General features: G+C 42.6%; 1 protein-coding gene across 9 annotated transcripts in view; it reads left to right on the top strand.

Moving 5' to 3' along the window:
- The first annotated feature begins 9,009 nt into the window (after window positions 1-9,009).
- LRCH1 (leucine rich repeats and calponin homology domain containing 1) overlaps window positions 9,010-19,659 on the top strand; it is a 115,236-nt gene continuing 104,586 nt past the window's right edge. For all 9 annotated transcript variants that reach the window (XR_010622609.1, XR_010622608.1, XR_010622605.1 and 6 more), the window contains exon 1: window positions 9,010-9,330. Coding sequence is in view for 2 of the 9 variants with exons in the window: in XM_065743930.1 (XP_065600002.1) it covers window positions 9,117-9,330 (214 nt within the window). In the remaining 7 variants the exon portion in view is untranslated. The remainder of the gene's footprint in view (window positions 9,331-19,659) is intronic.

Raw genomic sequence — 19,659 nt, 5'->3', positions numbered from 1 at the left:
GTGGGTCTATCAGCTCCAGTCCAGGTGCTGAACCTTGCCTGGGAAAGCAAAATCAGAGGCAGGGAAGAATTCCCAGGGTTCTTTAAAAAAGGAAAAGTAGAGAAACAATTTCTCTGCTCTCCTACCTCTTCCCTGAAGCCTTACTTTAGAACTCTGTTTTGTGTAGCAAAATCCAAAGGTAGGAACTTCTGGAGTTAATGTCATCTGCATGGCTTGAATTCAGCTGTTGGCTCGAGTATGATATTACAGTCTCTGTTTATTAAAATCAAAAAATTAATGGCTACGTTGGACAGCTTCAGTTGCCTCAGGGACAGTGATCATGATCTGATTATGTTCAGTATGGGCAAGCACTGAACACTGGCCACCAATAGTGCATGAATTGGTTATTCTGAAAACTAATTTCCTGAACCAGGGGTAAATTACAAGAAAATTGAATGGGATGTAAAACACAGGTAGAAAAATGATAATAAATCTGTGAGTGCATTCCAGAGTGTTTTATTTAAATGGAAAAAAAAAAATCCAATTTCCCCCTTACTCAGGGAAGGACTGCTTGGCTAAACATTAATCCTGATTCAGTGGCAGAAGGAAATCAGCTGTTGGAAAGATACTGTTTCTACATGAACAAAAAAAGGGAAAGAGAAATTCATATAAGCAGGAAATTATTAAGTGCTGAAATGAGTAGAGATTTCAGAAAAAAAAATGCAAGTGACAGCTAATGATAATGTGAAAGCCTGCAGTTATTAGGAGCAATGACAATGGTTTCCAGTCTCACCACTGGAAACAGCAAGCAAAACTGGTGTTGGGGATACCATATAGGAAAAATGTTTTCTAAATGTGCATTTTTATTTAGAATGGAGCAGGATTTGCATTTGCATCAAAGGAGAATAATATAGAAATTTCAACACATTCACAAACAAACAAACAAACAAAAAAGAAGTTACTGAGAAAACACCTTGATACTGAAAATAAATTCCAGAAGACTGGAAGGATACTGTAGCTGTGCCAGAATTCAGATGCCATGATTCCTTAATTATAGAGTTGTTAACCCCACATAAGTTGTAGGCAAAATGACAGAAAAATGTCATGAAGCTTCAAAGGAACTGATATCTGCATATAATTATCACCCATCAGTACAGATTAATGAAAATGAATTCTTGTAAATCAAGCCTGATTCTACTCTGGAGGATTATATATACATATATGGCTTATAAAAGTGCTGCAATGTGTTTGGATTTGTTAAGACTTTTGACTCAATACTAGGTGGTGCTCTGCTGAAGACATGAGTACCAGCCAATTTGCAGAGGTTTTATTGCTGTGGAGTTGCAAACGTGATGCAAATCTGATAATTAGTCTTTAAACACACGCTTGTTTTGAAATCAGTCCTATTTATTTTGTTAGATAGCTGTGGCCTGACTGAAGTCAGTGTGTGTGTGGGAGGCACTGGGTCATTTAAAGGTGCTGTGTCTAAAACAAGCAGTGCTGCTGTCAGTGAGTTCCTAGCATATGTAAATAAGTAAATGCAACACAGATCAGGAAAGAGATATTTTCAGTTTTCTTTGTGTTTTTCATCCTATCTGAATACCAGTTTTAACAGACTGCAGTGTCTGAAAGCAGGTTACTCTTGGTGTAGCTGTCCATATACATCCCAAAGATGGCCTGTGTGGGTATAGAAGTTTACCCCATTCATTCCAAACATACTCAAGGACTGGATCAAGAGCTCCCACGTCCCAGTACTAACAGGGACACGCTGAGAGATGCAGAGCTGTTGGAGTGGGTCCCAGAGGAGGGCCACGAAGGTTATCAGAGGTCTGTAGCACCTCCCCTACAAGGACAGGCTGAGAAAGCTGGGGCTCTTCAGCCTGGAAAAGAGAAGGCTCTGAGGAGACCTTATAGTGGCCTTCCAGTACCTGAAGGGGGCCCACAGAAAACCTCGGGAGGGAGGGGCTTCTTATAAGGGCATGTAGCAACAGGATGAGGATAAATGGTTTTAAACTGAAAGAGAGTAGATTTAGAGTAGATATTGGGAAGAAATTCTTTACTGTGACGGTGGTGAAACACAGGAACAGGTTTCCCAGGGAGGATGTGGATGTCCCTCCCTGGAAGTGTTCAAGGCCAGGCTGGATGGGACTTTGAGCAACCTAGTCTAGAGGGGGGTGTCCCTGCCTACAGCAGTAGGGTTGGAACTACATGATCTTAAAGGTCCCTTCCAACCCAAACCATTCTATGATTCTACAATTCTATAATGTCACATAATGTGACAGCTGGACCAGCTCAGCTGAATGATACTCCTCTGGTCTCCACTGCCCACACACCCTAGGAAGATGCACTGTCAGTGATGTGGTCCACTGGCTCTAAAGCAGAACAAGGCTTTGAAAGCAAACAGCTTTCAGGATGTGCTGGCCTGAAGGACAACTAAGATGCCATAAAGGAGAAGCAAGTAGCTTGCCATTGCTCTGTATTGTACAGAAACAAAGAAAGGTGGTTTATGAGTTCAAAACAAAACTTCTGTAATAGTTTATTAAACCATGCCACATTAATAATAGATTTAATTAAAGAGAAGGGAATGATTTAAGAGCAGAAGATATTTGCATTACAGTTGCAATCAGTTTAACAACTTCTCAGTGTAATGTGTTGGAACAATCAGCGACTTCTTTGCAAGCAAGGAGTTTTGGGGAAAAAAATAGTAAAACATTGATTACAATTTCTGATTTCCATTTTTAAAAACAAAAATAATCTCTATATCCTCCTATCTACCATGCAAGTCCTCGAATGCTTTCCCTGACCAGCATATTGCTTCTCACTTCTTATTTTCAGTTTGTTTGCTGTTTTCATCCTTTCTGAACAGCTCTACAGGCTCCTATAAAACAGATGAACGATGTACTCTTCCCATTAATATGCTCAGATTAAGTCAGGGAAGAATAGCAAGATCCCTGAGAGCTTTTTCTCAGAGGTTTATTCTGTTTCTCTTTTATCTGTTAGAACCACCGAGGAATAACAGTGTGCATTACTACTTGGGTGTTTTTTAATAAATGTATTCAGGGCTATAGGCAACACGTGGTAAAAACATTCTTATTCTACCTGCTACATCTAATGTAGGCAATACAGGCTGCTCTGTGTTTTACATATTAACAGAGATGTACAGATCGCAGAGCGGGGGATGGGTAGAAAATGCCTTTTCCTTCCCCTTCTTCGTGCACTTCATGCAATTTCAGCTTTCAGCTTCTATTGTTAAAAATAGAGTGTAACACATTGATTTGAAGGAAACACCTGAAGACACAAGGAGGAGATGGCAGAGCACCCATCACAGGCACCTGATGTCATCCTGGAGGCCGTATGGGCCTCCATCACATGCAGGGTATGAAGCTCTGCAGCTAGCTGGATCACCTTCATTTCACCATGCCAAAAAGCAAGCTGTAACTCTATCTGCCAGCAAGAAAAAGTTTTCCTGCTGGGTCTGCACTGCCCAGTCCTACAGTGTTTATCTGGAGAAAGAGGAGAAGTTAAAGGAAGGAGTGCTGCCTTCCTGCCCAGCGAGAGCCTGGATTTATTCCATGTAAACAAATTTTGAGCTGTCTTTTGCAGTCAGTCTTACTAGATGAACTGCATGCTATTTCCTCCCAAGAGGAACCTAATATTTCCATTGTGTTCCTTGATATTATGCCTTTCCCCTATATTCCCTGATACATACATTGGTCACCAAACATGTAAGTTGGTGTGGATAAAAATGATTACATACTTACAATTTGAGATATTCTGGCCAGTAGCTGTCTTTTTGCACTGTGTAGTGCTAAGAAGTCTTGGTTTAATGAGGTCTCACCTCCTCAGACACCCTCAGGTTATCCTCTGCACCAACCCACAGCAGTCTCCAGGGCTCCAGTGTACAAGCTGGGACACGGGCTGTGGGAAAGCTTATTATTGAGTAGCTGCTGGGGATTTCATGGGGGGAGCACTTAGGATAAGGTGGTGGGACACGCAACACCATGTGCTGGAGGGACAGCATGAACAATAGTCACAGAGAAGCTCAATAACTGGACAACATCCTTTCTATAGTTGGAGGCCTCCTGAGATCCTGGCCTGCTCTGTCAGACAGGCGCCATGTTGAGGTGTTTAAGAAATGTTTAGATGTTATATTAAGGGACATGGTTTAGTGGGGAAATATTGGTGTTAGGTGGACAGTCGGACTAGATGATCTTAGAGGTATTTTCCAACCTTGATGATTCTGTCAGCATAGGCTGTATTTGTGCTTCTAGTCTCACTTTCACTGGTGTATGAATGTCCAAAGTTAAGTGTCTGTAGTCAGGATGGATGGTTTTTATGTGCTTGAAGAAGACAAGATTTCTCTAAATAATGTGTTGTATTCTCTAGCTAAATGGGATTAAACGCCTCTAAAGGTTCCTTATATGCTTAATAGGTATAGGGTTATTATAGTTAGTTTGGATGTGTTAGTGGTTTTCACTGAAACAAGCTGAGTCTTTTTCTCTCATACAAGTAAGTGTGTCTTAGTCTCAGCTGGGATGCAAATGTTTTCTTCAGAGTGTCTTGTGTGATGTTTTTGATTCTAGGAGAAAAACAATCTTGATAACACAGAGATGTTTATAGTTGCTGCTAAGCAGTGTTGTACCAGTGTTGTACTTCACTGGGAATGTGCAGAGCCATTCTCAGTGAAGGGCTCAAGGTGCTGGGAGGGAACAGAAATAGGACAGATGACTTGAACTGGTCAAAGGGATATTCCATACCATATGATATCAAGCAGGAGGAGTTTTGAAAGGGATAGGAGTTCATCTCACTCTCTTCTGCTGCTCAATGAAAAAGCTGGGCTGTGAGTGAATGACTGTGTGGTGCTAAGCCACCTGCCAGGTTAAACTACAACAAGGTATTATGTTTCTTTGTAGTTATGTCAAAGTTACTGCCATTGGGATGTTCAGTATAAATCGCTCAATGCCTTGATTTTTACAGAAGGGCTGAGCACATAAACTGCAGTTAAAATTGGGAACTTTGATCTTGATTCCTCACTGCTGTTTTCCAAGAGCTGTCCCACAAGAACTACAGGAGAGCAGACACGGGGCAAATGTGGATTGAAGTTACTTTTGAGCACTCCAGGATCTGCAAGACTCCTTTAGCTTCACATGTGAATTAGAAAATATTTGGAGGAAAAGTGATTAAAAAAAAAAAAAGAGTGATTAAAAGAGAACCAGAGAACTCAGTTTCCTATCCAGGGAATGGGAAATTCCCATTCAGGACTTGCATGCATGCTTTTTCCCTCAGTGGAAGATATTTGAGCAACCTTTTTGCAAATCTACCCTCTAGCTTACTGTGGCCAGTTGAGTGGTATCAGCAATGCAGTTGGATTGAGTGGTGAAAAAGCACAAATACAGTGTTAGTAAAATAAAATAAGTTACCTGACTCAAGTCAGATGAGTGGTTCACAACCATTGGGCTCATTGTAGTGCATGGCTCTTACTGAGTTCCCAGGTGTCTTAAGGACTTGTTTACACCAGTGAGGTGGTTTGTGTGGTTTTGTGTGGATTGCAAGGACACAGCTTTGAGGCTGTGTGCAGAGAAGGGCAAGGAAGTTGTAAAGGGGCTGGAGCACAAGTCTTATGGGGAGTGGCTGAAAGAACTGGGATTGTTTAGTCTGGAGAAAATGATGCTCAGGAGACCTTATTACTCCTATGATATTATGAAAGGTTGTAGAGAGGTGGGGGTTGGCCTCTTCTCCTGGGTAACAGTGATAGGAAAAGAGGAAATGGCCTCAAGGTGAACCAGGAAAGATTCAGGTTGGATATTTGAAAAGCCTTCTTCTCAGAAAGAGTGGTGAGGCACTGGAACAGGCTGCCCAGGGAAGTGGCAGTCATCACCCTTCGAAGTGTTTAAGGAAAGGGTAGATGTAGTACTTAGGAACATGGTTTAGTAAGCAATATTGTTGGTAGGTGGATGGTTGGACTAGATGATCTTAGAGATCTTTTCCAACCTTAATGTTTCTACGATACTATGATTTGAGCTGATCTTCAAGTAGTTATTTTTGTCACTTGCGCTGCTGCTTTTTGGCTTCCAGGCCTTCGTTTCTCCTATGTATATCACAATTGCCTACCTGAAAATCTTTGATTTCAGTGCCTCTGCTCTTCTTAGCAGGGTCATGAAGCACTTCACCTTCTGTCTTGCTTAAAGCCATGAAAATGGATCTTATAAATCCCTGCCATATGTGCCCTTGACACTTTCTAGATTCTACCCAGAAACTAGAGTTCAGCTGGCATCTTCTCTCTCCTTGCATTTTCTAGATTTTGCAAAAGACTGAGGACTATATTTCTGTTTTAATTCCATGTATCTGTGCTAACAATCTGTTGTGGGTAGGAAATCAGGTTTGTGTAGTTTTCTTGCAACAGATATATAAACTGTGGACTTTCAACAGCACACAATGGAGGCATTGTGGAACTGCCAACGGAGTCTTTCTGTGAATGCTGTCTCATTGTCCAGTGACAATAACTAATTATCTCTTATATAATTATCTATTTTTATTAGAAGACAGGTTATTTTTTACTTGGATGGCTTCTTCTACGAGGCACTGTTTCAAATTTTTGTGAAGGCAGACTCCTGCAAGATGTTCCTTTCTCAGCTTAGGTGTGTCTTTCTTCCACTGATTGTGGTGCAATGCTGTGCTGGCTCTTCCTCTTTGGAGAGGAAACCTCCTACTTAGGTTACTGTCCCATGCACCTGTACTGAATCTCTGTTGAAGTTACGTTTCAGCAGTGGATTCAAGGTAACCATGGACACAGTACTTGTCTATCACATCAAATGTTTCAGAGTCATATGGGGAAGGTGGAAGAAACTCTGCCAGTTTACAACTGCTAACAGTCTTTGAACTAAATTAATACTTCAGGTGTGGGCATGTTATTGTGTTGCCCTTAAATGTTTATTCAAGTCAGATGTTTCAGGGATACTAAGACAGTTTCATCTTGGTTTTATTTTACCCTTAGGTCTGTTTGTATGACCTCATAGCTGAGAGAAGAGCTTTCGGTTGTGATTCTCCCACCTTCTGCCCTGTTGTACTCATGTCTGTGTAGCAGTATCAATACCATTGCCCTTATCTCCTGTGTATTATCAATACACTCTTTCCTTCCCTCTCACCCCTTTTTCTTTCTGAGTGTTCTGTGAGGCGCGTGCTATAGAGACGGATTTGTCTGAGCTATCTCCTGGCACAGTTTCCCACCCTCCCAACTCACTTTAGCAGCTTTGTTGCAAGGAAACTGCAATGCATGCTCTGGGTTCGCTATTTGTGTGTCCGCTGTGAAGCAATTGCCTTAGGCATGCTGTAAGCAGGATCAGGAGTTTGTGCTTCAGTTGAAAGGATCTTTTTTATCTGTGCCACTTGAAGTGTCAGCCTGGATGCTTTTTCTTTTGGGATTCAGATGATCATTTTCTTAGTCCCAGTGCCAGTAAAGTCATGTTATCAAGGATGTATAAATGGGATTTTCTTAGTGATAGGTGGACGGTTGGACTGGATGTTCTTGGAGATTTTTTCCAACCTTGATGATTCTATGATTTGCATCTCTAACTGTAAAAGAATACACAACCAAGTTTATTAACTTTAAATTTCAAAAAACATTTCCATCATAGAGGAAGCCTGACAGTTGCTCTTATTCACAGCTTATTCAGCTCAGTCTACTGTTCCTCAACACTTTTTCTCCAAATCATTGAGAAGACACAACTATTCATCTGTTTCCTTATGTCTTCCAATAGCAACGCGAAGCTGGAATAAAGCCAAAATACGCTATGACTAATGGAAATTTGTGGGAAATATTATCTTAATAAGCCACCGCCAAGCCTTGACAAAAGCAATGTGATATCTGGACACGACCGTGGATGCAGTGACAGTTGTGCTCCTTGGGGAAGATTTCTTTTTCAGCTGGAGGCTGTTACATGGAACACTGTTAGGAACTGCTCTCTGCTACACTTAAAATTGTCTTGAACTGATAGGAGACTGTATTTGTTATGTTGGAACCCAAAACCTCCATCACACACGAAAAATTGCAGTGAGGGCAGTTTGGACTTGAATTTATCGAGGAGCTTTTATTTTATGTGCAGTGTAGAAGTATTTATAGTAGAATAATCTCCCTCCTACCCATCTAACCTTTCAGCTCTTTCCTTTAGGGTGAGACTACCCTATTTAAAAATGCCTGAAACACTTCTGCAGTGTAAAAATGCTGATGCCCAGAGCTAAGCGTTTCTCAGTTGTAAGGCACAGTTTTTGATGTGCATTGTCATACTGCTATTTGAACACACCTTCCCCCAGCACCCTCTGTCCCCCATTTAAATGAGGGCTGTTTCTTGCTGTGGCTGCCAAGCTTGTAATGCTTTCTGTTTTCCAGAGGAGCTCTCTTGTGGCAGTTCAGCCATTTTTTTGCCCTGCATCTCTTGCTGTTGAACTTCCTGCAGCCAGGAGCCTTTGGTTTGATATCAGCCCATCATCACAGTGCAGGGGTACTGAGGGAAGTGTAGTGTAGTGGCACAGGTCACGCATGATGGTGTACAGGCTCCTCCTTAGCACCAAGACCTCCAAGTGCCATGAAAGCACGAGGGCTCACTGCTCTTGCACTCTTGGCCTCAGCTTTGCAAAACTGAAGAAAAGCTTCAGAAAATTCATTCCCTTGAAAGCTGAGTTGAAGCGACCAGCAGTCTGTCACCCTCACTCAACCCACAGAGGGTCCCTCTGGGGCAGAAGGGGCCACGCACATGTACAAGGCTGTGCCTGGAGAAGGACTCAGCAAGTCCTTCTTCAGGGCAAGTGCTCGAGGTGCAGCAGCAGCAGCAGCCTGTGCAGCTTTTAATTTAATTAATAATTAATGTGCATATCACGTTAAAATAATTAACGTGCAGCTTTCGCTTCGGGCCGTTCCGCGCACCGCCGGCAGGTGGCGCCACAGCGCCCCGCCCTGCGCGACGCCCTTCGGGGAAAGAGAAAGCGGAGGGGGCGAGGCGGAGCATGCGCAGTGCGTGCGCCTCGCCCGCCCCGTTTACCTCCCCTCCACCACAGCGAGCGAGCGGGAGGTGGAGGAGGAAAGAAGCAGAGAGCGGCAGCTCCGGCGGCTCCTCCTGGCGTTCCCCTCGGCGAGGGGGAAGATGGCGACGCTGGGAAGCGAGCCGGTGGTGGCAGCGGGCGGGGTGGGCGGCGGCGGTGGTGCGTTGGGTGTGCAGCCTCTGAACCGCGGTCTGGAGCGGGCGCTGGAGGAGGCGGCGCACTCCGGGGGGCTCAAGCTGAGCGGCAGGAAGCTGAAGGAGTTCCCGCGCAGCGCCGCCGCCCTCACTCACGACCTCTCCGACACGGTGCGGGCAGGTGAGGCCGAGGGGACGGGACCCACAGACAGGAGGGAGATGGGGGGCGGTGAAATGTCGGGTGGACCCCTCTCTCTCCGCCCTCAGGCGCGTTGTTTCCATTCCTAAGTCCCGGTCAGAGCAGCTCTGCGTGGATCTTGTCGCTGTGCGTGGAACTGGTGTCTTATCTTTGGTGCCTGAGGTAGGTGTCGGCTCCCAGATGGCTGCTGCCACCCCCCACCTCCCCACACGCACGCTCATACACGGAGCTTTGTGGGCTGCTTCTGCATCGGGTGTGAGGCAGAGCTGCGAGAGAGGAGGGGGTTCAGGATCACGCCTGGTTTATGCACTAACCTTGAGGACTGCACGGCTCTGTGCCTCCCTGGGTTGACACCTGCTCTTGTATCTTTAAGAGTCATAGAATGGCTTGGGTTGGAAGAGGCCTTAAAGATCAAGCTTCAACCCTCTACTCTGAGCAGGGTTGCCATCCGTGAGATCAGACTGCCCAGGACCCTATCCAGTCTGACCCCGAACACCTCCATGGATGGTGCGCACACAGCTTCTCTGGGCAACTTGTTCCAGTGCCTCACCACTCTCTGAGTACAGAATTTCCACCGAACGTCTAACCTGAATTTCCCCTCTTTTAGTTTACAGCAATCCTCCCCTTGTCCTATTGCTATCAGGCTGTGTAAGTGAAGTCATACAAAGTCAGGCACCAATATTTCCACCACTGTATGTATTGCTGTCTTCCAAGAGAAAAATCCTCATCTTTACGTGCGCTGTACTCATTTTACAGTGGTGGATACCATCATTACATACATTCAGAGAGGAGTTAGGCCTAACAGCCTTGTAGGTAGGAATAGAGAGGAGAAGCATTTCCAGTCTGCATTCACCTTGCCCTTATGCCTTCTTCCAACATGGAAAATACCCATTTGTTTCTCATCTCAAGGAGCAATTCCCCACAGAGGACTGGTTTTCTGTCCCTCTGTGCAAGGGGCTGGAATGTAATTCGTTCTTTGCATAGTGCCACTTGATAGAACAGTACAAACCCACACTAGAGGAATGTTAGTATGATCTAAAGATATTTATTGTACCACCTCCACATGCCCTTTTGTGTCCCCATTTGCCTGCTGAAGATAGTTGTGTTGTAACAGTAAAGGAGCAGGCAAGTAATCACTTGTTCCTGTCCCGCAGAACAGCAGGTGCTATACCTGCATGCAAGCGTGTGATAACTTGAGCCTCAGCTCTCACTCCTGCACATGAGGATGTGTGTGTGTTTCTGTCTGTGGAGACATAGCTGCTTACTGCATGCTGGTGTCTATCCCAGCTGCAGGGAGCAGTCACGTCTCCAGTACTTCAGATTTAGTTGTTCTTTTTGCTCTGCCACTTGCTGCTAGATGGATTTCACAGTTTTTGTGAATGCTCTTATAGGTGAAAGAGGAATATGAAGGAAACTTCATTTCATTTATTGATGAAATTAATCTGTAGCATGAATTGCCATGCTGACAGTTAAGTAACTCGGTGACAGATGTGGCAGTTGATGCAGTAAGATGCAGGGTCATAGAACTGCATGCAGTCAGAAAAGTGACTTTCAGTTTGTCTCCCAAAGCAAGATGTTTTATCTGTTGTTTTTTAAAACTGTGGTCTAAGGAAAGGTATGCTGTGATATAAGATAAGTAGTTTGGAAATCCAGGAAGTTAGGCTTGTTTGGCTTGAGGTAATACTGACCTAAGGTGTTGGTAAAACAAATTGCATGCTGAAAAAAATTATTTGGTTGGTGATGAATACACGTTTGCATATTGCATGGGTATTTTCATGAGCTATGTGTTGTATGTACAGGTAGCACCTGCCTGCTACTTATTTATTCCCTTTTCTGTTCTGTTGAGAATAGAAGAAAAATAGTCTTTGCCTTTAGCATTGATGTGCCTTTATCAGAATTTACACAAAAGATACTGAATGCAAAATGAAACATCAAATGGGTTTTTCTTTTTGCTTTATTTAAGTGGCAATGTGGAGTGGCCCTGGCTCAGTTCTGTGACAACTGTCCTTTATTCATTGTTCCCATGTAGGGAAACCATGTGCTAATCTATGGTTACTTCATGTTTTTGTTTATAACAGCATGTTGTAACTGATTAGTGAGAATTGTTTGCCTTGTCAGTTCAGTCCTGTGTTGAGATGGTTCCAAAAAATCTGTACTCCTTTTCACTTGTTACGTTGTATAAGTAGAATATATAAACAGAAGAGACGATTGGCTTCAATCCACATTTCTGTAACTCTCAGGACAAACTCTTGATGGGAATTTTCTCTCTCACTTCCTCTCCATAAATGTGCATGATACAAAAAGCAGTGCTTTCTTGTACTACTTGCAGTATGTCCTTGCAGCGAGTGGCTTCTACTTTTGGTTTTGATATGCTGTTATGTCTCTGAAGTCTTGAAACTTTGATGCTTGGGGTGGAAGTAGTCTTTAGCAAAAAAAAAAAAAAAAATTAACAGAAAGAGGGCTTATCTCATAGAAAAATGTAGTCAATCTGTGATGGAGAGAAGACAAGAGTAGGGGATTGAGTTCTCTGAGGGGCATTTTCAAAGAAATGAATCCCTGACTGCATCTTGACAGTGTCTCAGATACTCAGAGTTCATGGTTCAAGAAAATGATGGTCTGCAGGCTTCTTTAATAAAATGTTATCAAGCTCGTCTTCTGCAAATATCTTTAGTGCTTTAAATAAGTCTGTGGAAGGTTGAAGTCTTAAACTTGAAGCTCTTTGTTAATGTTGTTTCTGTTTTTTCTTGAAGTTAGGAGTCAGACTATGTAACAGTTGATAAATTTGCAGAAGGGATGTGTGCTGCTTGCCTTAATAGCTGGGAGCGAATCGCTTGACTTTCCTAGTTCTTACTGTAGTTACATTCTGTAGCATCTGCGAGACTTGTCACTTGTCAGTTTCTATTAATGCAGTTGCTTGAAGTGTTTTTTCTTTTGTAACTTTTCTTTGCATTGAATACATCTGGCTTATAGGCACACGGTTCTGCGCGTGTGCGTATGGCTTTCTAACACTTCAACCATTTCTCCTTTCTTGCTTCTGAAAGTTCTTCTCAAGAGCTGAGCACGACCCAGTCTGCTGAACTGTGAGGGAGTATCTTGCATGCAGAAGAGGGTTTGCGTGGTGTGCAGTACGCTGAGAGGAAAGTACACTCTCTCTGTAGAGGATCTTGAGTTTAGTCAGATGTTCTCAACCACATCAGTGTGGATGTATTGCAAAAAAACTTTTCAAAGTAATAAACGCTATTCTTATCGCTTTTATTGCAGGGTGAGTTATGCGAAAGACAGTGGCACAATAATCACATAGTTCTTAAGTAATAGTATGCAATTATAGTCCTCAAAACCACTGGGAATGCTATAAGCATGATAGTTTATAAAAGAGGAAGAAAAAACCCCAAACCTGATACTTAAATGTGTATCCAGGGCTGCCTATATCACTTCAACCTCTGTCTGTAGGCTTTGGCTGCTTATTTATACATTTATGGAAAGGGACCTTGGTGTCCTCATGGACAGTCATCTGAATGTGAGCCAGCAGTGTGCCTAGGTGACCAAGAAGGCCAGTGGCATCCTGGCCTGTATCAGGAATGGTGTGATGAGCAGGACTAGGGAAGTCATCCTGCCCCTGTACTCAGCATTGGTGAGGCCCCACCTCAAGTACTGTGTTCAGTTTTGGGTCCCTCAGTACAGAAAGGGCATTGAGATGCTGGAGCAGGTCCAAAGAAGGGCAGCAAGGCTGGTGAAGGGCTTGGAGAGCATGCCCTATGAGGAGGGACTGAAGGAACTGGGGCTGTTTAGTCTGGGGAAAAGGAGGCTGAGGGGAGACCTTATTGCTCTCTTCCAGTATCTGAAATGTGCTTACAGCGAGAGTGGGGTTGGTCTCTTCTCACTGGTGACAGGACAAGGAGAAATGGCTTTAAGTTGCACCAGGGTAAGTTTAGGTTGAATATCAGGAAACACTTCTTTACAGAAAGGGTTGTTAAGCACTGGAATGGGCTCCACAGAGAGGTGGTGGGGTCACCATCCCTGGATGTGTTTAAAAACAGTTTGGATGTGGTGCTCAGGGACGTGATTTAGCAGAGGGTTGTTAGAGTTAGGGTAGTGTGGTTAGGTCATGGTTGGGCTCAATGATCCTTAAGGTCTTTTCCAACCTGAGTGATTCTATGATTTGAAGATAGGGGTCTGCGAGAAAAAGTTCAGGGGATCTATTTCATCCATTTCAGTTGTGTGAGTTAGGCACATAAGGAAGAATTACTTGCGGTTGGTTGTGATGAGATGGGAGAGAAGCTTGTGACTCCTATAAATGCTCTTTGGCTTCTTCACACTGTGAAGGATGTTTCCAGTACAGACTTGTTCATTTGTGCTACTGTGCGCTTTCACGAGACACTAATAACTGCCAAATGGACTCTAGTATTTGGTTACTATTTAGAAATGAGGGGAAAGAAAGTGATTTGATATATCACTTTCCTTTTAAGAATTCTCCTGGGTAGTTACTGCTTGTGATCTGGAATTTATATTTTGATTATCTTATCCAAAATTCCTGACAATAAAGCAACATGGTACAACTAACTAGGCAGATGCAAAAAACAAACAAACCCTAAAAGTTATTTCTTCTTATATTCAACAACTGGTCTCTTTCTACGACCTTGCTGTGATTATTAGAAGATTTCTAATCTTATTTATTCCCTTACACAAGTATCATCTTAGGTGCATTAAGGAAAGTGGGGGCAGTGTGCTTTATTCTCACAGGTGAACTGAATGCTATTCTGCAACCAAAACTTATGGAATGCAACTCTTTTTTGAGATTACTGTTTACTCTGTCTATATCAAAGCTAAAAACTGAACATAATTTTAATTATCCAAAAGTATAAACGGCAGACTTTACCTTCGTAATGCAGTCTGTCTGGTTGTCTGTTTTAACTGTTTCTTTTTTTCCTGACAAGCAATGCTTCATGAAGAAGCTTTATCAAATTAAATGGATATTGAGGACCATAAACATCGTGAGGGACTTACTACTACAGCGCGTGTCCACTTGGTTTGTGAATCTTGTAACATCGAGACTATTGACTCCTGTTGAAAAGAGTCTGTTAGTTCTTTTGCTGTGTAGATTGTAGCGAGATCTGCTTTCCCTACTTACCTTTTTTGTCCAGAGATTTACACTCATAGCTGAAATGCGGTCAGTGACTTCGCAGGTGCCGTAAGGCATTTCTCAGCACTAAATAAAGTGAACTAGCTCAGGGTGGCTTTTGTTACATAAAAGCAAATTAGGAGTACTCAATTGCCTGGTTACCCTTTCAGAATGCGGCTTGGGCAGATTAATGGCTTTCTACCGTTGACTCTGTAGGGGTTGTGTATGTGTATTCATCTTCTTCCCCAGTGTAGTGTTTTGTTTTGTCATTTTTAATTCATTATTATTATTTTAATTTTTGGCTGACTTCCTTTGTCATCAGGGAAGCTCCAGAAGTACAACAGCTAAGAGTAAGAGAGGTTGACAGCATAGACATCACAGCAGGAAGGAGAGTGGAACATCTGAATTCCAGCTGCAGCAACCTCAGCTGTTCATTGAACCCTTCCCCTTAATGTTCACTTTCAATTTAGGGTGGCTGTTTTTTTTTTTTGTAAACGGCTCTACCTAGAACTGCCACAGCATGTCTGACTATGCTCTGCAGGCAAATGGATGAAAATTGACTGCTCTTGTGGACATCTTGTCACTGTGTGTCCTTGGCCCATCTGCCTCGAAGGTGACTGACTTGGCGCTCTGAAAGAGCTGTTGTGGTAGAAGTGCTGTGCTGGAACTGCCGTGTTTGTGATGAAAGAAACTCATGTGGTCACAAGCCTTGTTGGGAGGTAGACAGAGTATTCCTATGTGGTTTGTGTGTCTCCTCTTCCTCCTTCCTCTGGTCTGTTTCTTTTGTGTCTTTCATGCGAAAGACATTTTGGTTTAGACAGCTGTACAGCAGGAGTGGCAGTGTGAATCTGACTACAGTTACTATACAAGAGTTTTGAAAATACCAAGTATTTGAATGAGAGGAAGAGACCAGGGCAGAATCAGCTGTGCCAAAGTAGAATGAATATCTGCTCAGCAGGATTGTAACTTGCAAGAGGGAAGGGGTGGACATGCCAATGTAATATTGTTTTGCCTGCCTGTGTGACTTGCTATAGGGAACCTACTTTGCAGGGAGGTTGGACTTGATGTCACTAGAAATCCTTTCCAAACCCTGTAGTTGTGTGATTTTTGTGAACCAGAAAATGGGTGTAAAGAAGATGTTATTCAAAGGCAGGTGGTAAAAAATGAGGGGAGGAAATACATGAAATACTGAGTGAAAATGTATGAAGTGGTGGAAGTGAAAGAATCATAGAATGGTTTGGGTTGGCCCCTGTTACAGGCAGGGACTCCTCCCTAAAGAATAGATTTCTCAAAGCCCAATCTAGCCTGGCCTTAAATCCACAGCCTTACTGGGTGACTTGTTCCAGTGTCTCACCATCCTCACATAAAATAACTTCTTCCTCATATTAGTCTAAATCTACTCTCTTCCAGTTTAAGACAATTTGCCCTTGTCCTCTTGCTGCATGCCCTTACCAAAAGTCTCTCCCTAGCTTTCCTGTAGGCCACCTTGAGGTTCTGGAGGGCCATTATAAGGTCCTCCTGGAGCCTTCTCCAGGCTGAAGAGCCCCAGCTCTCTCAGCCTGTCCTCATAGTGGAGGTGCTCCAGACTCTGATCATCTTTGTGGCCCTCCTCTGGACCTGCTCCACCAGTTCTGTGTACTTGTCTTGAGGGCTCCAGAACTGGACGCAGTACTCCAGGTGGAGTCTCATGAAAGCAGAGTAGAGGGGCAGAATCACCTTTGTCCTGCTGGTCACACTTCTCTTCTTGCACCTCAGGATATGGTCCAGCTTCTGGGCTACAGATGGAAAGGGACTGCAAGCAAGCAGGTGAGTTGTATGTTCTTGACTGAATGTAATTGCTTTGAATACTCTGTGTTTGTAAAATTGAGGAAAAAACACATTTTCTGGGCAGTTAAGTTAGCAATCAGAATTTTGTGAACAGACACTAGGAAAGCATGGAGGAAATTATTTGACTTAATATATGGCATTTACAGCTCTTATGCTACTAATCATAGTTTATAATTCATGCTTTAAAAAGTTAACTCTTGAATTTAAATTTAGAAAGCTTAGCATTCGTTTGCCTGCAGGAGAGAAAGCCAGCGGGCTTTCAGCAGTGGCACTGCCTACGATGTTGCAAGAGCAGCCAAGCCTTTGGAACTTATGTTTTGCATATCAGAATGACCATTCTGGGAAGGATGGGATGAGTGGCTTCCTCTGGCAACGGAGTGTGCTGGCTCTGCCAGTGAGGCATCTGCCCAATTGGAGAAAATTCCCAAACTGGTTAGATACCTAAATCACAGAGTCAGTGTGATTTAATAATCTAAATAGCACTTCTGAAACAGGAGAGGGAGGTATCGGTACCATTTTCTAGTGAGACCAGAATTATGAAAGTAACGTAGCCATTTATTTATTGTTCTACCATGTGTGAAGAGCCAGAAATGTTTTCACCGTATTTGGAGTGCAGATCAGTGGGAAAGTGGAGATGGGTGTTCTGTCTCCTGATTTCTGATGGCGTTGTACTGATGGTATTTTGTTAGGTAGAAAACCCATGCAACAGAGCAGTTCCAGTCTTTGTGAAGTGAACTTTGCAAAGGTATGGAGGAGTTAAGCTTCTGAAGAATTAATTACTTTCTGCTAAATTTGTGGGGAGATGCATCTTTGTGGGAACAGTTCTAAAATGCCAGTGCTTCTCCCCCACCCTTTTTCCCTAAGGGTATCCTGCTGGACAGCTTTTTTTGTCCCTTTTTTCCTTGTATGGTACAGAGCACCATAATATCCGTAAACCTCCTAACTATTTAAAAATAGAAATAACGATAACATTCTCTCAGTCTCTCTTCCTTCTGTCCTACTCTGCATGAGAAATACTTGTTTAGGAAGGAGAAAGAAGTCAAAACTTGTGAGTGAGAAGATGATCTTGGCAGAGCCAAGTGAGGGTTAGTTCTGCATTTTATTTGAAGCTTGAGGTTTGCACTCAGTTTTGAAGACGCATGAAATGTTTCATGTTCTGCTGAACTTGTGGGAATTCTGCCCCCCTTAGTTAGAAGCTTGCTGGAAACCTTATGGTGCTGCTGTAAGATAGCTTTTCTGGGTGTGGTTAGAGAAGTCACTAGAAGTAGCTGGATGTTCTGAATATGAAAGTAGAGCACTCCGGCAAGCTGAGTGTCTTGTGCTACTGAATGGATAACGTGTTTCTGTTGGCTTTCTGTAGATGGGTGATTTTATTCCTTAGTGCAACCTGCAGTAGTTATGTATTGAGGCTGGAGAATGGAAACTTGTACACCGTGTAGAATGGAGGGAATTACTAGTACTGAAGAAATAGGGAAGTATGTCAAAAGTTCCTTGTTGTCTGCTACCTTATTCACCTTTCTTGATAACCCTTCCTTACTGAAACTGTTTTCAGATAGCAAGGTAGACTTGAGACTCCTGCTTCAAACTTCTGTTTTTAAATTGCAGTGCCATAAAACAAGACATTTCACGTTCAACATGAAAAGTACCAGTGACAAGTCAGATCTGCTGTCAGTGATCAGAAAGAAACAGGTTCATAAAACGTGTCTCCAGAAATAAACTGGTAATCACTGAAACTGGTGGGGAAGTTGTGGAAAATTGGCGAGAAATACGATAGAAAAAGAAAATTGAATTGGAGATGAATCTCATAAGGAAAGAAGTAGAGCAGAACGTACACTCAGATGAGGTTTACTGGAAGTGAGGCAAGGTACCAAAATTAGAAACATGGCAGTTCATTTGTAGCCTTGTCTGAAGATTTAAAGATAGTGAAATTGTTGCAACGGCAAGCAAAATTATTATTAAAATGACTTTTTTAATACTTTTGAACTGTTTTTAAATATCATGGTATGAGAAATAGTAGATAAAGCAGTACGTACTTGATATGTCGTGCCCCTGCTGTAACACTTCCTTCTGAGGACAGCAATGCCTAGCTGAGTTTATTCAATTCAACCACTTTAAGACTCAGCAAATGTAGTAACAACAATGCTGTCTACTTATTCAGTGGGGGAAGAGGAGCATCACGTCATTCACATGTTATATGATGGCAGAATGTTGGCTGGGATGAAGACTTCTGGGATGGGATTTCTGATCAAAGATGAAAGAAGCCTTCTCAGCAGCTGGGGTTGAAGGTTGCCCTGATAGTTCAGCAGCTGCTCTGATGGGTTAGGGGGAGAAACTTATACTCAGGTTTCCCACATTTGCTGGCTGTTGTGATTCTGAGGCTTATTTATTTATTTATTGAGTTCATCCAAGTTCAAGAAAACTGTCTACTGCCTTCCACTATGTATGGTGTTGTTTCCCTTCTCAGTGAGTATCGCCTGCAGTCCCTGTTCCAAGACTTAAATTTTGGCCTGGCTGAATGCCCACTCTTTGCCTGTGTTCCATTTACCAGCATGTCCGGATTGCTCTATATTCATGTCTTGTCTTCCTTTCTTGCTTTGTGTCACTTGGGCATTATACCATAGGTGCTATTATCCCCTCTTTAATGTTTTTGCAGAAAGGTATGTGAACAGGGGTTTGCTTGTGGGGTCTGTATAAAATGTTGTGTTGCCACACTGCGATTCACTTTAAGACGTGTTGCTATCAGTACCTTATTTCCATGCAGTTTCAATGTACTTCATTATTGCTTGTAGTTCTTGATGTTATTTTTTTAAACGTCTTCTGAGCAGATGATGCATTTTGTTAGTCAAATTATGTGGATGCCAATGGAGGTGCTGAATTGTGGCTGTATTCTACTCATCTGAACTTTAATGTGATAGTTTTCCATCAAATTTTAAAAGCTTGGTTTCCTTCAATCTGGTTCTTTAAAAAAATAAAAAGGCATATTTCTTCCATATCTTTGGAATTGCTCTTTTTTCTTTCTTCACCATGTACTTATTTAAATTCAACATGAAAAACCTAGACCTTTAGCTAGCTCTTCAAATAAAATATTTGATGCAAGTGGTATAGGAAAACATATCCAAAATGAATTTCAGTTTGTTAAAATTGTGATTTTTAGAGATGAGACAGCTACTCTGTTTATTTCTTTTTGTCATAGTATCACAGCTAGTACTGACATATTAAAGTGAGCTGAATTAAGCTTTTAACCAATCAGGACCTTCTGAAAAGAAACCAGTTTTGCTACCCTGGCTTCTGTTTTTACAGCTCAATGAAGGCAATGTAAGATGTTTGTAAGAATGGGTGTTGAGTCATTTTACTTAAAGTCTTCT

This window comes from Cyrtonyx montezumae, unplaced genomic scaffold (assembly GCF_038088225.1).
Source record: "Cyrtonyx montezumae isolate F1298 unplaced genomic scaffold, pur_monq_1.0 scaffold_3, whole genome shotgun sequence".
NCBI lineage: Eukaryota > Metazoa > Chordata > Aves > Galliformes > Odontophoridae > Cyrtonyx > Cyrtonyx montezumae.
Note: the sequence above shows the minus strand (reverse complement) of the source record. Positions and strands in the feature narration are given on the sequence as shown.